At 33.8% G+C, this 15,109-nt stretch overlaps 1 protein-coding gene across 1 annotated transcript; it reads right to left on the bottom strand.

Annotated features, from left to right (window-relative positions):
* Positions 1–975: 975 nt before the first annotated feature.
* On the bottom strand, positions 976–9,929 carry LOC102581151 (probable sucrose-phosphate synthase 2). Its single transcript, XM_006360882.2, has 12 exons — positions 9,497–9,929; positions 7,557–7,789; positions 7,261–7,324; positions 6,470–7,168; positions 4,839–4,970; positions 4,627–4,758; positions 4,364–4,540; positions 4,228–4,281; positions 4,075–4,137; positions 2,719–3,660; positions 2,496–2,623; positions 976–1,494 (listed from the first exon to the last, which is right to left on the bottom strand). Exons 1-12 carry the CDS (start codon positions 9,791–9,793, stop codon positions 1,221–1,223), a joined length of 3,195 nt encoding a protein of 1,064 aa, XP_006360944.1. The 5' UTR covers positions 9,794–9,929; the 3' UTR covers positions 976–1,220.
* Between the last annotated feature and the right edge of the window lie 5,180 nt (positions 9,930–15,109).

Here is a 15,109-nt window from a genome sequence, read left to right as displayed (position 1 = left end):
GGATTCGTTAATCTAGGAATTTTGGAGGGAATCTTTTTATTTTGACACGAGTGAGTTGGTTTGCACGTGTGAATGATATCAACCGTTAGATTGTATTTGGAATAATGAACGGCTCAGGTGAGTTTTAGCTGGTTGGACGACACGTGTAATGTAGCACCAGGTGGTATTTTTTACAGTTTATTATCTCATAGTAAAGTAATTCTCTACGAAAATATTACGAGGAAAATGAGTAAATTTATGAGCATAGATTAATTAGTATGGCATTTGGTTGAATAATTTATAATCTCGTGTTCACTCTAAATCGTTAAATTAATTACTGTGTTTGTGTTTGATATGTTGAATTGATGGATAAGAGAATAGAATTGATTTTGAGAAGCGTTTTAAAGAAGAATGTTAGGTTTCAGGTGAAGAGGACAAGAAGAATTTATTTGAATCTATTGTAAATCATAACAAATTAAAATTAATCTTAGACGTAGTAATTCAGTTATTATATAAATAATTGAACTTTGAATTTCAGAGTCAAATTTAAAATTTGAAGTTTAGAAATTTTATAGCTTAGTATATGCGCATATTTGGCGAATTCCTCAACAATTAACAATTCTATAGCTTACTATATGCGCATATTTGGCGAATTCCTTAACAAATATATCAGATTTAAATCAAAGTTACTATATTATGTTAAACGTGCACTTATTCCTTAACAAATATATCGAATTTAAATCAAAGTTACTATATTATGTTAAACATGCACTTCTCATACTAGTACCGCCTCCGCAACACTCAAATTATAACTAAATTGACTTACACATTTGCAAGCTGCATAATCGTGTCAAGGAGCATGAGCATAAGTAGTATGATTTCAATTGAATCCAATATTTTCGACACTAAACATAGAGATACATATACACGGAATGCCACTCGAACAAAATATTAAGTTCTAAATCCACAATTTCCAAGTAAAATGGGTTCAAGACGAAGAACTTTAAAGGTTGAATACATCAAATTTAAATTATGAATTCGTCTCTGTTCATACAACATAAAGAGAGAATGGGATTGGTAATCAAGAAATGCTTGAGATACACATTATTGCATTCCTTACATTTGCCAACAGTAAAAGCTCAAAAAAATGGAAGAGAAAAGGAAAAAAAAGGTTTGTTGTATATAGTATGTTATAATTCCTTCTGTAAGGAATGAGTATAATTATACCATTTTTGTGTGCCTCATCTAGAGACTTGCCTCAATGCATTGGCAAACTCTTCAACTGTTTCGTTTCCACTGGTGAAGGTGATCAGTGGGCTCTCTGGTGGAACGACGTCTTCTCTTAGGTAGCTCCCTGATGTTCTTAGCAGATTTTCTGAACCTTCCTCGACAGCACCTTTCAAGATCAGTGTTTTGTGAGTTCCGGATATAAGTTCTTCATAATCTGTGTCTCCAGTTTCACCGAGGATGACACACATGTTTGCAACGTTCAATCTCCAGCGTACAAATAGATACCTACAAAAATGACATAGTATCAAAAGCATGCTAGTTATGAGCAAGGAAAGTACTCGAAAATCCTGATACTCCAACAAAATGTTCCTATATGTAAATTCTTTAGCTAAAGAACATTTCATGAAATCAAATAGTGACCAGTTTTCCGTGTATAACAGATATTTGTTGTATTATTCTTACTTGTTTAAAGCAATATTCGTAATTAAACATTTGTATAACAGACGTTTTCAAGATGAGATAGGTTTGGACTTGCCAACAGTAGTTTACATGCCTTTAATACCAGAGTTTCTTTTTAGTACAACGGGAATAAAAAGGATACTTTTTACTCTTTTGGTCATCTATAGACTTTAGTGCTTCGACTCGTGGATTAATGTCCTATTGAAGCTACCATCTTCTTAACGTATCTCCCTTTGTTAGTAATGAACACTAGGATCCAGAACAAGTTGCACGTCTTTGCTAAAGAACTCCATCAATTTAGCTGCTTTTCAAAAACTGTTCTTTTTTGCGAAAAGTGAAAACAAACGCCTAAATGAATAAGCAACTAAAGCCCCACAATTGTTTTTTTCTTAACAAGTGAAGTTTTTCTCTTTTTAAAATGCTTTGACATCCTAACTTTTGCAATATGTGCATGTTAAACTGAAAAAGATCTGGTCTACATGCTGAAAATATGCAGTTAACACCTTAAGTACGAGATTGACCTGCAATGATGTCAAATGAGATGGGCAGGCTACCGATTGGCAGCCAGAGACTAAACTCTGGTGAAAAAGAAACAAGGTACGCCAACATATTAACATGCTTTTACTACTGACTTAGGCCTTTAATATCAAGCTGGCTGTCATCAATAAATGATGGAAGCTTCTTGTGAACAACTTAGGATTGGCATTGGCATAAATGAGAATATTGCCAAACAAATCGATGAGGTTATTAATCCAAACCAAGGATATGACAACAATATGTGAAATAATTTACAGGTTGACTATTAGCTCATCAATCTGGAACAGTACCTGAGTGCCTGTGACCGAGACGCAAGCAGAGGAACAACTTGCATTCTTGTTGAATTCCTGCAATACATCAAATGGCAGCGAAGACCCCTCATCCTAAGCTTCTGTCTCATATCATCTACCTTCTTTGCCTGATGAAAGATAAAACATATACATGTTACATGAAATACATTAAACTATTTGATATACTGGTTGAATTTCTCGATTCAGAGAAAAAAATATCCACCTTACTGCGATCCTTGATCAAGTAGGAAATGCAATGGGAATTGCTTGATTTCACATCTTCCTCAATAGCACAAGTTACAGATTTCTCCTCTTTACCGTCTTGTGTATTCATTAATTTCCAAATTGTTTTCCTTAAGCCATCGCCACCCCATCGATATTCAATATGTGATGAATAGTCAGGGTCAGGATAAAGCTTTCCATGTTCTTCAGAACTAGTTCCCGGATAAAACACTTCGCTCCCACTGCTACAGATTAAAGCATCAAATTCGGTTACTTTGATGTTCCCGGATTTTAGAAATGCTGCCAATTCGGACATCGACATTGCTGTTGAGATGGCAAATCCTGATACTCTTGCGACCTGTGGATCGGACTTAATGGTCTTAAGAATCTCCTGGATAATCTGAATCATTTTCTTTTGAGGAGCTCCATTTGTGTCATAGCAATCTAGAGCAATTACAATTAATTTACGTCGCCTCCGTAATATGGGATATTTGCTAGGAACATTGTCCTTTTTATCACCCTCAGACTCCTGTTTACTTGTCTCCGGTCTCTTCATTTTGCTTAAAACCCGATTAACTTGGTCTTGTACGGCATCAGCAGTTGCAGATGCATCAAATGATTCATTTAATGATGTCTTTTCTCCGTCAACAGATAGTCGCAAGGACATATCTTGGACGTCTTTGAGTGAATCATTCAGGGACGACTCTTCTGCAGCCAGTTCATCGGACGGATTGTCGGTTTTCCATTGCGGGTGTCTCATTCGACATGCAGCAATTCTAGTTAAGTATGTTCGACAATGTTCGGGCCACGAGAAGAGGTGTATGTTCTTCCAACCATTCTTCCTACACTCGTGCCACAGGTTCTTTTCTGATACTAATTTAAGTAGTGCATCAGAAATTGCTTGCTGATCATGTGGGTCCACAAGCAATCCATTGTTGAGTGCCTGATAAAAAAAGAAGAAGAAGAATTAACCTACATAGCCGTTCACCCAACTGATTAAACTAAATATAGCCAGCAGAGGTATAATATGTGTATGATCGTGTATAATGAGTGTACAATCTATGTATTCCGGCTAGAAAGAGTGAACAGTAAATCTGTCCGGCTATTCATGTAAAGATCCCTACTGAATTGTTTATTTCATTCTTGTATAGCTACAAAAAAAATGTATAAAACGAAAATGATGTTGATCCTTCGAATATATCTAGATGTTCCTTTCCATCGGTACATTTTTGACAACTTTGGACTAGAAATCATGATTAAATTGTTAATAATACAATGATAAACCACAGTAGAAATTGGATTAATGATGAACGGGAGGAGTGAGGGTAATTAAAGTATGGAATGCAGGTCATTTTACCCGATGAATATCGACTGGACCACCATTCTTAGTAGCCACCATAGGAAGTCCATGTGCAGAAGCCTAAAGAATTGTACAGATACACATGATCAAATTTTAGGACATAATAATAACACAGATACTTGAAGAAAATGGATTAAGTTCAGAACAAACCTCAATTAGAGTCAGTCCAAAGGGTTCAACTAAAGCTGGATTTATGAAGACTCCCTGTGAAGTTTATATACCATGAGAACCATCGTCGTAAAGGAAAATATTACACAAATTGCAAGGATCAAAGGACTTAAAGAACCTTCGTTTTGCCAGCGAGACGGTATATCTCTGGAACGTCACTTTGTTTGTGATGTTTTGGGAAAGCAACTTGGCCATAAAGGTCATACCTATCAACTAACTTCAGCACAGTTGTGAGAACACTAGCATTTCCTGCGGACATCTCATCTATGTCATCTCTATTTCCCATTATAAGTGTCTGCATACAATATTTTACCATTGTATTAGTATTTAACAACATGATTTATTCTCAGAAAGTTTAGCAACTGTGTCAAACCAATTTACCAGATTAGCGAGCTCCCTCAGCGGGCGACATTCTCCAAAAGCCTTCACGAGAGTGGTTATGTTCTTCTTTGGGTCTGGTCTGGACAATGCAAGAATCATTGGCTTATGCGGGTTTGTTAGAAAACGCATGACCTGCAAAAAGGTATGTACTTGAGCAGAAAATCATTATTCGAACGTGAGCACCGTGACATTTGTTAAATATTGCTACACACCTCAGACCATATGGTGGGCACTGCTTTAGGAGATTGTCCATCAACATTAGTGAGTGCTGCAAGATCCCCATCAGCATCGGCTGTGTCCTCCTGATCCACAACATTACTGAAGTCCATTCCAGGAGGAATAACCTACAAATTTGTGTCACCAAAAAATTCTCAGAAGCCTCAACCACAAACTTAAATAAGTACTCCCTTCTTTTCAATTCGTTTGTCTGGTTTTGACTTGGCACGGAGTTTAAGAAAGTAAAAAGAATTTTGAATCTTGTGGTTTTAAACTAAAGATATGTAGAATGTACCAAAATGTCATTTAATCTTGTGGTCTAAACATGTCATGTGAAAAGTTGAAATTAGAGTGTTTCCAAAAAGGGAAAGAGACATTCTTTTCTAAACGGACCAAAAAGGAAAGTCAGACAGACAAATTGAAACAAAGGGAGTAATATTTTCTAAATAACAGCAGACAAATAATTTTCCTCGAATGTCTCGAACTTCATGCAGCTGTGTTAGTCAACGCCCTTGTTATATAGTAACCTATAATAGCCCCAATCAGAGCCAGAGAGAGAGAACTATTAACTGTAGAAGGCAGTTGTATGAAAATTTGTTGATGGATGCATTTGTGACTATCTTAGGAACATATCAAATTAACCTAGTTTTGAAGTCACCAGGCACCAGCCCCTATTAGATGCTTCTTGTCAGAAGAGAATAACGAACACCACCGACATCTATCAGCTTAAAAGGGTATGCTTATTTGAAGTGTTTTCTACAAGCATTTGGACTTCATTGATGAGACAATTCGGAACATGAATTTCTTGAGAACAGCAGTGTAAAGATGGATCTTGGGCCTAACTCGGGGAGGGTTGTCCAAGTCCATATAAGGAAGACTAAATTCCCATCCCTTTTCCGATGTGGGAATTCTTAACACCCCCCGCACGCCCAGACCTTGTTTACTGGAGCGTGGACACTATAATATGGGGCCCAACATCGGTGAGCAAAGAATTGGGATGGGCCTAGCTCTGATACCATGTAAAGATGGATCTTGGGCCTAACTCAACCTTAAAAGCTAGCTTATGAGGGGAGGGTTGTCCAAGTCCAAATAAGGAGACTAAATTCCCATCCCTTTTCCGATGTGGGAATTCTTAACACCCCCCGCACGCCCAGACCTTGTTTACTGGAGCGTGGACACTATAATATGGGGCCCAACATCGGTGAGCAAAGGATTGGGATGGGCCTAGCTCTGATACCATGTAAAGATGGATCTTGGGCCTAACTCAACCTTAAAAGCTAGCTTATGAGGGGAGGGTTGTCCAAGTCCAAATAAGGAGACTAAATTCCCATCCCTTTTCCGATGTGGGAATTCTTAACTATAAGAACTTAATGCCGTGAAGTTATACCGCAAGATCTCAAATGTCACGTTACTTTCCTCACATGCCCACTAATACATCTGAACTATGGATCAGCCATATTGATAATCAATTTATGACGACCATGATTACCGGCATCCTTGGCATATGGAAGTCTGGAAATTAGATTTCTCATTCTACCAATTAGGAAAAAACTGTAAAAAAAGACATTATATATATGCATGCATGAGTATATGTCTACATATATATTTCATGAAATGACATTCTTACCGCCATCCTTGGCATGAAGCGACCATGGCAATTGACTCCTCGTCTTGCACGAGCTCTTAAAACTTTCTCAAGTTTTACATCGAATCCATCATATAGTCCCCATTGTTCATCAATCTCCTGTTTGGTGCTCGTGATAACGAGTTCTGCAGCATCCAGCGAGAGCTCCTCACCTTCAATCCTCCTCATGATCCTGTATGTGGAATTAATATCCTCTTTCGATTGCCTCGCTTGCTTGATAAGCTGTTCTAGCTTGTTTCTACCAAGTGAATGTCCTGTTAGGACCATCGGAACATTTAAAGCACCTGAAAGGAGAGCAGCACTATCCCCTGCATCTGCATAATGACCATGGATTACATATGGCCAAACAGGTTGGCCTCCACCTATTTGTTCACCCAAAGCCTTTGACATATTAATGATGTGTGCAAGAGCTCCATCTACAAACTCCTGAATATGAGGCCATAGCAATTCTTTCCGGAGGTACTTATCACGAGGACCAAAGGGTATCCTTATGATATAAGCTCCACTGCTTTCTCCGAGATCAGTGTCATCACCATCTTCAGGACCAGTGTTTAACATCTCTGTGGGCTCACCATAGCTCCAATCTACTTCAGTTGACGCGATTTGGCGAGTGAACAGATCAACTCTATATACACCAGGCATCTTAGCAAGTGCTTTAGCAAGCTCCACAACATATTTAATCTGAAAATTGGATACACTACGGTAAGGATCTTATGCAAAGAAGGCAATTCGGAAAGAAGTTATTGCCATATCATGAAGGTGATGTAGTTTACCTGACCACCTGTATCAGAATCACGACCAAGCTCCATATTTTCACCTCGGACCAATCCATGCAAACTGGTCAAGAAGATAAGTAATTTAAAACTTATACCCCCTATAGTTACTAGCTTAGGCAAACATTTATAGCCTTAAAGGAAGTTCAGATTGAAAGTGCCATCACTTAAAAAATATATCTATATAACCTGAACTAGGACTAGTCAGTACAAATTTAAAAAGAAGAACATTCCGTTACGATATGACGATTCAAATCTGGAAACAAACATTTGAAATCTACCCAAGTTTGCATTACCTAACTAGGATGATATAAAGCTTCTTTTCCTTGTTACTGTCTGACCACACTTCCAAATTGGAAAAGTTCCTCTGAAACCTTTTCCTCGGGCTGTCAAGTGTTGGTGTCTCCCCTAAAACATCACCCTTTTCCCCTTCAGATAAGTCTTCTGACATGTCCTCTGTAACATCTTTGCGTCCTTGTTCTCGTTCCAATCTTCTGTTTGCAGACCTCTGGAGGTCTTCCCATTCCAACTATGAAAAGAGTGGAATGTATCAGAAAAATAATTCCAACATAATGACATATAGTTACATAAATTGCAAGAGAATAAGAGACAGCATTTAATCCAACAATGACTAACTTTCAGCAACTAGCAATCGAGGGCTTAGATTTAAAACAACCTCAAACTAGAAATGATCAAATCCTCTTCTTGAAATAGTAAATAACCACAGAATCTTTACACATGCATGTATCTCCCGTGATGGAAGCAGGATTTCACCAAGAGTATATAGTAAAGAAAAAACTGTCCTTGTATATACAGTGTGCTTTCCGGGCAAAGGTGGTTCGGATGTATCTATACAAGTCAAAAACCTCTGGCTCACTTCCTTTTTCCTTATATTTGAAAAATTTATCAAATTTCGTCTATTTTAATTACACTACAAATTGAATGCTTAGTCCTATATCTGCAAATGTACTGAAATAACAATCTAAGCTACATTTTGCAGATACATACACAAACATGTAGGTAAAGATTTCATGAACCCCAGAATATCACATTTTCCTTCCATAAGAACACAAAAAGTACAGTTACAAATCCCGGCTGAGACCCAAAAGAAAAACAATGAGTATTGAGTTACTCGGTACCTGTGCTTTGTGCTAGTGGGAGGAGGCAAGGAGCTACCTAGTGGATTAGTCAAAGTGCATGAGAGCTGGCCCGAACACCACCATTAAAAAAAACATATGAAAAAACAAATGGACAAAGGAACTATATTGCTCAAACTCTCCAAAAATGATGCCACATCCGTGTCGGATCCTTCGAAAATGCACTACTTTTGAAGGATCCAACACGCACTCGCCGACATTTTTGAAGAGATCGAGCAACATAACAAAGGAATATCCAAATATCATGCTTGAGAAGATCCAGAAAACACATTGCACAACACACAAAGACAAAAACTTTACCAATGTCCCTTTATTCCACAACCCCAAACAAGTCACAAACACACAAAAAAAGCATGGAGCATAATCAAAAGTCAAAACCATTTTGACATTCACCCAACTCAAGAAATGAGCAGTGCTATAAAACACAAATAAAAACAACAAAGAAATCCCAGAGTAAACTTCTCCACATTCATCAAAATCTCAAAACTATATAAACACACTACTCCCTCTGTCCCAACTTATGTGAAAGTTCAATATACAAGGGTCAAAACACTTAATTCTGACTATGAATTCTTGTATAGCTTCTTCAAAATATTCTAAAATAAAATTTACTTATTTAACAACGAGGCGAATTCAAAATATTTTGAAAAAATTGAGAAAACTATAATTGAAAACTATTTGACTCCCCGAAAAGCAACACCACCACATAAAATGGGAGGGAGAGGGTATTTCACTACATCTTTTGCATGGAAACATAGAGCACTCAAGGTTCAATTTCCCGCGAAGACGAAAACACTAAATAATTTCCTTCTATCTATCCAAGCCTTGGACGACAGAGTTACCTGTACCAATGGGAGCTTACAAGTGCGCGTGAAATTAATCGAGCTGAGCATAAATTAACCAAGACACCATGATTATAAAAAATAAAATCACCAAAACATAAAGCACTAAGGTTCAATTCCCAACACAAATAAAAAAAACATATAATCATTTCTTCCTATCTATCCAAGCCTCGATAAACACAATCAATCAATACCAATGACACATAACTAATAAAATTAATCGAAATACGTGCAAACCTGTTTCTTCTTGCGAGCAAGATGCCAAATGCGCCAACACATATTCTCCAATCTTGAACTTCTCTCCCTTGTATTCCTTGTAGCTACAACTTTTATCCATGTTCTATGAAGATCAGTTTCATCAACCCCTGTAACAACTTCTTCAACAAAATATTTTGTTGGATTAAAATTAGCCCTTTCTGCCAAATTCAAATGTGATGATGTTGTTGTCGATGATGGTGTTTTATCCTCAATAGCTGAAGCTCCAGTGCTCAATATAGCTTCTAAATAACCATTTATCCATTCATTACCAGCCATTTTTTGCTATTTCTCACTTACCAACCTCAAAAAAATGAAAAACAAAACAATGGGGTTCACTAAAAGATTGAAAAGATTCAATCTTTACATCAAAGATTGGATTTTTTTTCAAAAAAATTAAAATTCTTGAAAAAAAAAATTTTGAATTTTTTTTTTGTGGGTGTTCTTGAAAATGGTGAGATATGAAAGAGAGATTTTGTATGAAGAGGGAAAAAAAAGGAGATGACTACATGGCAGTTGAAGGTGGGCCCATAGAGTGACACGTGGAATATAATTTTTTAAGGAGGGGAAATGACACAAATTTTAAGGTTTGTGCGATTCCCAATGCGAAGTGGGCGCCTGCTTTGGATCGGATGAAGAGAGGTTTAAGGAGAATTTTATGGCTTTTTTTAGGTTTTTAAAAAAAAATATATATATATATATATATATCTTGGTGGAAAAAAATATGAAATTTTGACTTAGAAATAATGGTCGAGAACATACTGTATCATTTTCCCGAGTTTCTTTATATGAATTATTAGATTTTTATTTATTTATTTAAATCTTCATTAACTATACACAATTCGACTAATATTCGTTGTTACACTCTTTTGTTTTGGTGCAAGTTCTATAAATTTCATGTTTTTGGTATTTTACTCACTTTTTATCATCTCTTTGATCTTTGTTGTATAGTTTACATATAGGCTATAGCAAGTGCTCATCTTTAGGTTTGAAATTCAATGACCACATACAATTGTTTGGTATTTTTTTTCTTATCATATAGTATATAATTATGTTTGTAAGTATGAAATCAGAGAAATTAAATGAAGATGTTAAAAGGAATGGGGCATACTTTAAATTACATGTTTAATGCGTTATATATAATTATTTTTTGACTCGATTATGAGCTTCGTTAAACTTTATCGATTTGCAATACGACTTATATCTTTTTGAAGTAAAACAATTAGTACATAATTGAAAATATATTTTAGTCACATTAGTACACTTATGTTCCTATGCTTTCTAGGAATCTTTTTAACTCGATCAGCTATTTATATATCAGTATAAAATATAAAGAATTTCTAGTATTTTCTATTTGATATATAAATAATGTTAGCCTAAGATGAAAAGATGCAAGTGAGAAGGACAACCATGTGAAGAAGAATAAATCAATCAATTATAGGAGAAGTACTACTCAAGAATGAATTAAAGCCAAAAAGGGTGACACATATGCCAAGTTAGCTATGCCAAAATTTGCCTTCACTTTTTTTTTTTTTTGTTTGCATGTATATTTTCAAGAAATGGCAAAAAATACCCAAAAAAAATAAAAAAATTGGAACTTATTTTTAAAATGTTGGAAAGCAACTTGTGTGTAAAAGTTAAAGAGGCTAAAGATGACAATGAGATAAGAGTTTGGTTGATGGTGGCTACTACTTGTTGGGATGATGATATGGTTGCCACAAACTTTTGAATCACTAGAATAGATATGTATTATGTCCATCATGTGGCAAGAATAACCTAGAAGATAACTCAATCCTGTGCATTTAATCAACTTGTATCGTTCAATGATTAAATTTAAAAATTATTTAATCAATACATAAGTGTGATTAAAGTGGGGTAATGTTGGGGCCTATTGTGTTGGGGCCTTCCCCATATAGACTCTATCATCAGGGAATAAGCATCCTCTATGTAGTATGAGAAACGTATGTTTTTAACGTATTATGAACTAACCAAATTATTATCTTTAATCAACATATTAGGAAACAAATTAGACTTGTTTTACGATATTTATGCAAAGTTGAGCAAGTTTTTGATTACAAACAGAATGAGTATCTTGTGACTTTGAATAAAAGATGAGATATTATCCATGAAATTATTTTTGGATAAATTAAATAGGGAATTTGATACCACTTTCAACATATTTTAGATTAAAAGAAAGAGAAAAAAAAAACTGATGAATTGATTATTAATTTTTTGTTTCTAAATTATAAGATTTAGTGCAGTAATCATGATAAGATATATCACATATACTATAATATCTACGCCATTTTGGCTAATTAAAAGTGCAATAATAAGATGAATATCACACGTATACTATAATTATCTTTACAATTTTATATGTGGTCTTCAAAAGTATCACCCACTATATTGTTTTATTAAGAAAATAAAAAGTTTATAAAAAAAATAAAAATAAAAGAAAAGCATCACTTTTAGCGAAAAAGGTCCTATATATTACTCTTTGACAAGTTTACATATGAATATGCAGCTAATAAAACTTACTTTATGAAAGTTTCTTGGATTTATATTATACCCTTTGATTCTTTTTTAGTCTGATTCATCGAAGACAATTTTTTTTATTTATAAAGACAGAGATAAAATTTGTATTGTCCTATATTTTTAAAATTTTATTTGTAAAATTACACTAAATATGTTACGTTGTTGATACTGATGACGAGAGGTGCTTGAAATACTGTCCACCAAAACTTAGCACAATTTCGTGCAAGCATTGATATTCCAATTAACACCGCATGCATACTACACACAAAAACAAGAATTAATTATGAACTTCGTTGCTAATTTATTTTTGATTAAATTAGATAGCTTTTTTCAATATAGTTTTTTCTTGTGATTTATGGTATATTGGTATGTATATAAAGGCAACACGAGTGAATGATGAACTACCAAATGTTTTATCAAAGTTAGTTTCTCAAGATTCATGTGAGAATTTGCTGCACTAATTTAATAGGATTTTACTTTATATGTATTCAATTATTTAAATTCCAACGGAGGAAAAATTACGAGAAGATTTCTTTTAGTAGAATATAATTACTCGATACTTGTGTTGGTGAACAATATATTTAGATAACTTATGAAATCAAAATTTCATAAATAATTATAGTTTAGAGTGTAGTTTCGAAACATAGGTACATTTATTGTATCACTATATCCACAAAATAGTTATATTATGCGGATATCAACTATGTCAAAACATATTAATAATAGATAAAATCACACGACGATAACTACGTTTCGTAAATACAGTGCCGGCTCTTGCTTGATAAATTTAAGGCACATGCCTTAGGCCCCCAATTTTTGGGGGCCTCAAATTTTCATCAAGAAAAAATTATGTGTTAATTTTTTTAATTAAAAAATAATTATTTTTACTTAAAAAGTATAATTTTAAACAAATATATATTATTTTATTATTTTTAACTCCAATCAAATAGAAGAAATTAAGAAAACATTATTTTGTATGTTTACATTCTCTTCGCTAACACTCGTATTATTTATCTTTTTAAAATTCTTTTGCACTTTCTTTTTAATTTTTTTTGATAAGTTAGAGTAATACACTGTAATAAATATAAATTAATAGTCGAACAAATTCAACAAAGTGACTTACAATTTTTCTTTTGTTTGTTTCTTCTTAAATATTCAAGTATTACATAAACATATTAAAGTAGGGTTATAACTTATACCAAGTTATCAATTTCTTGTATCAGATTTTATGGTTCTAATTCTTATCTTTATGTAAAGCTTGTCAACTTATTACTTATAGTATTATGTTAACAATTTATATAATGATTGCCTCAGCAAAAGAATATTTTTCAATGTTGAATTGATAAAATATTACTTAAAATTAATAATTAAAAACGATATTTGAAAAAAAACATTTTAAGAAAAGATATCAAGTAATAATTTGCACTTAAAAAGTTTTAAAAAATAAAATACTATATTTGATATTTATATAGATTTTAGGCCTCAATTAAAATTTCGTTTTAGGCCTCAAATTACGTTGAGCCGCCCCTGACTACTTCGATACTTAAATATTCATATAAGCCGAAAAGGAATTTACGGAATTTTTTTGCTCCACTAGGTAAGGTCCATAATATTCAAGACAAACCTTCATATGAATTTTTTTTTAAAATTATCTAATCAAGTTAGTTTGATGTCAAAAAAACTAATAATATATACATATTTATGTAGATAATTTATGTTTTTAGTCTTTAATTTTAGTTATTCTCATTGTGAATAATTTTAGTGAGGTTGATATTTTTTTCTTGTACATATAATTAGATATGTTATTTTAGAGCAAGTAAAAAATAAAAATTACGACATGTATAATTATACAATCTTGAATATACAAAAAATCATTTTTCTTTATCTCGAATAAGGATTATTTATCAGCGACATGAGAAGAATTGTTATTGATGATCATTTAAGAAACATTTTAAAGGGTATGTAAAAGACATACAGAATAATTGAAAAATATTACTATCTCATGGATGCTTGTTAGGAGAATCGTTTCAAATTGACAACAACATAATTTATTTATTTTTATAACATTTGTTATTGTCTAACACACACTTAATATAAAAAACATTGTGATTGTTATAAAATAATTGTATAAGTTAATAACTATAATATAATAAAATAAAAGCTAAAAAATGCGTAAACAATTTTTTAAATATTATATTAGAATTGAAGATTTTTCAAGAAGTTGTCTTGATGCATGACTGGCCTATAATATTTATAGAGGTTGTTATTGAATGGAGGCAACAATTAAAGAAATGCAGGGTAAAAACATTTTCAAGTATATGTTGCCAATCACCAGTGTATTGATACCCAAAATGCTGGTGTCAGCGAGCCACTCAACGACAGTAAAGTACACGAAAAATATTTGTGCAGAAGTAGAAGAAGGAATCATAAATTTTCATAAGTAAAAAATTCTGAAGAATAATTGGTATTTATAGCCAAGAGGAACTGATTCCGAAAGGTTCCACACGACCATTAATGAAAGTTTGCAACCTTTCAAACGGTCATGGTTGTTCCTGAAAGTTGCAACCTTTCAGAACAGTCATTTCCAATGGCGGAAAAATTTAAATAAAAAGGGTCGCGCGCGGATCCGAGTCGGATCAGAACGTTTCGGTTAATTAACTAATTAATTGAAACGTTTTGGCCATTTAATTTAATTTAATTAATTAAATAAATAATTAACTAAATAATTAAAAACAAACTTTGTCTAAAAAATAATCTCTCGATCGATCATTTTCCAAAGCCAAAGCCAAAGCCGAGCCGAGCGAGCGACGACGGTGCGAGAGGGGTCCTTCTTTCCAACCCTTTTAACAATTAATAGAAGTGTTTCTCTATTTAAACTCTTCTATTTTTCTATCCACCATCGATGAGGGAGAAATGTCTTTTAGAAGTACTCATTACCCCCTGAACTTGAAGCTTTTTATACAGTGTACACCTAAACTAAATTTCGTTTTAATTACCCCCCCGAACTTGTTTATTTCTCCGTCGCGTACACCTTTTTCGTCCACCTGGCGTAGAAATTGA

This window comes from Solanum tuberosum, unplaced genomic scaffold, assembly GCF_000226075.1.
Source record: "Solanum tuberosum cultivar DM 1-3 516 R44 unplaced genomic scaffold, SolTub_3.0 scf00339, whole genome shotgun sequence".
In the NCBI taxonomy this organism is placed as follows: domain Eukaryota; kingdom Viridiplantae; phylum Streptophyta; class Magnoliopsida; order Solanales; family Solanaceae; genus Solanum; species Solanum tuberosum.
Note: the sequence above shows the minus strand (reverse complement) of the source record. Positions and strands in the feature narration are given on the sequence as shown.

Excerpts from the sequence above, each read along its gene's own strand:
- LOC102581151 (XM_006360882.2), bottom strand. The coding sequence starts at position 9,793 with ATGGCTGGTAATGAATGGATAAATGGTTATTTAGAAGCTATATTGAGC. Across the intron at positions 4,759-4,838 it reads TGCCCACCATATGGTCTGAG|GTCATGCGTTTTCTAACAAA; the intron begins GTGTGTAGCAAT and ends ACCTTTTTGCAG. Across the intron at positions 4,541-4,626 it reads TGAGGGAGCTCGCTAATCTG|ACACTTATAATGGGAAATAG; the intron begins GTAAATTGGTTT and ends TATTGTATGCAG.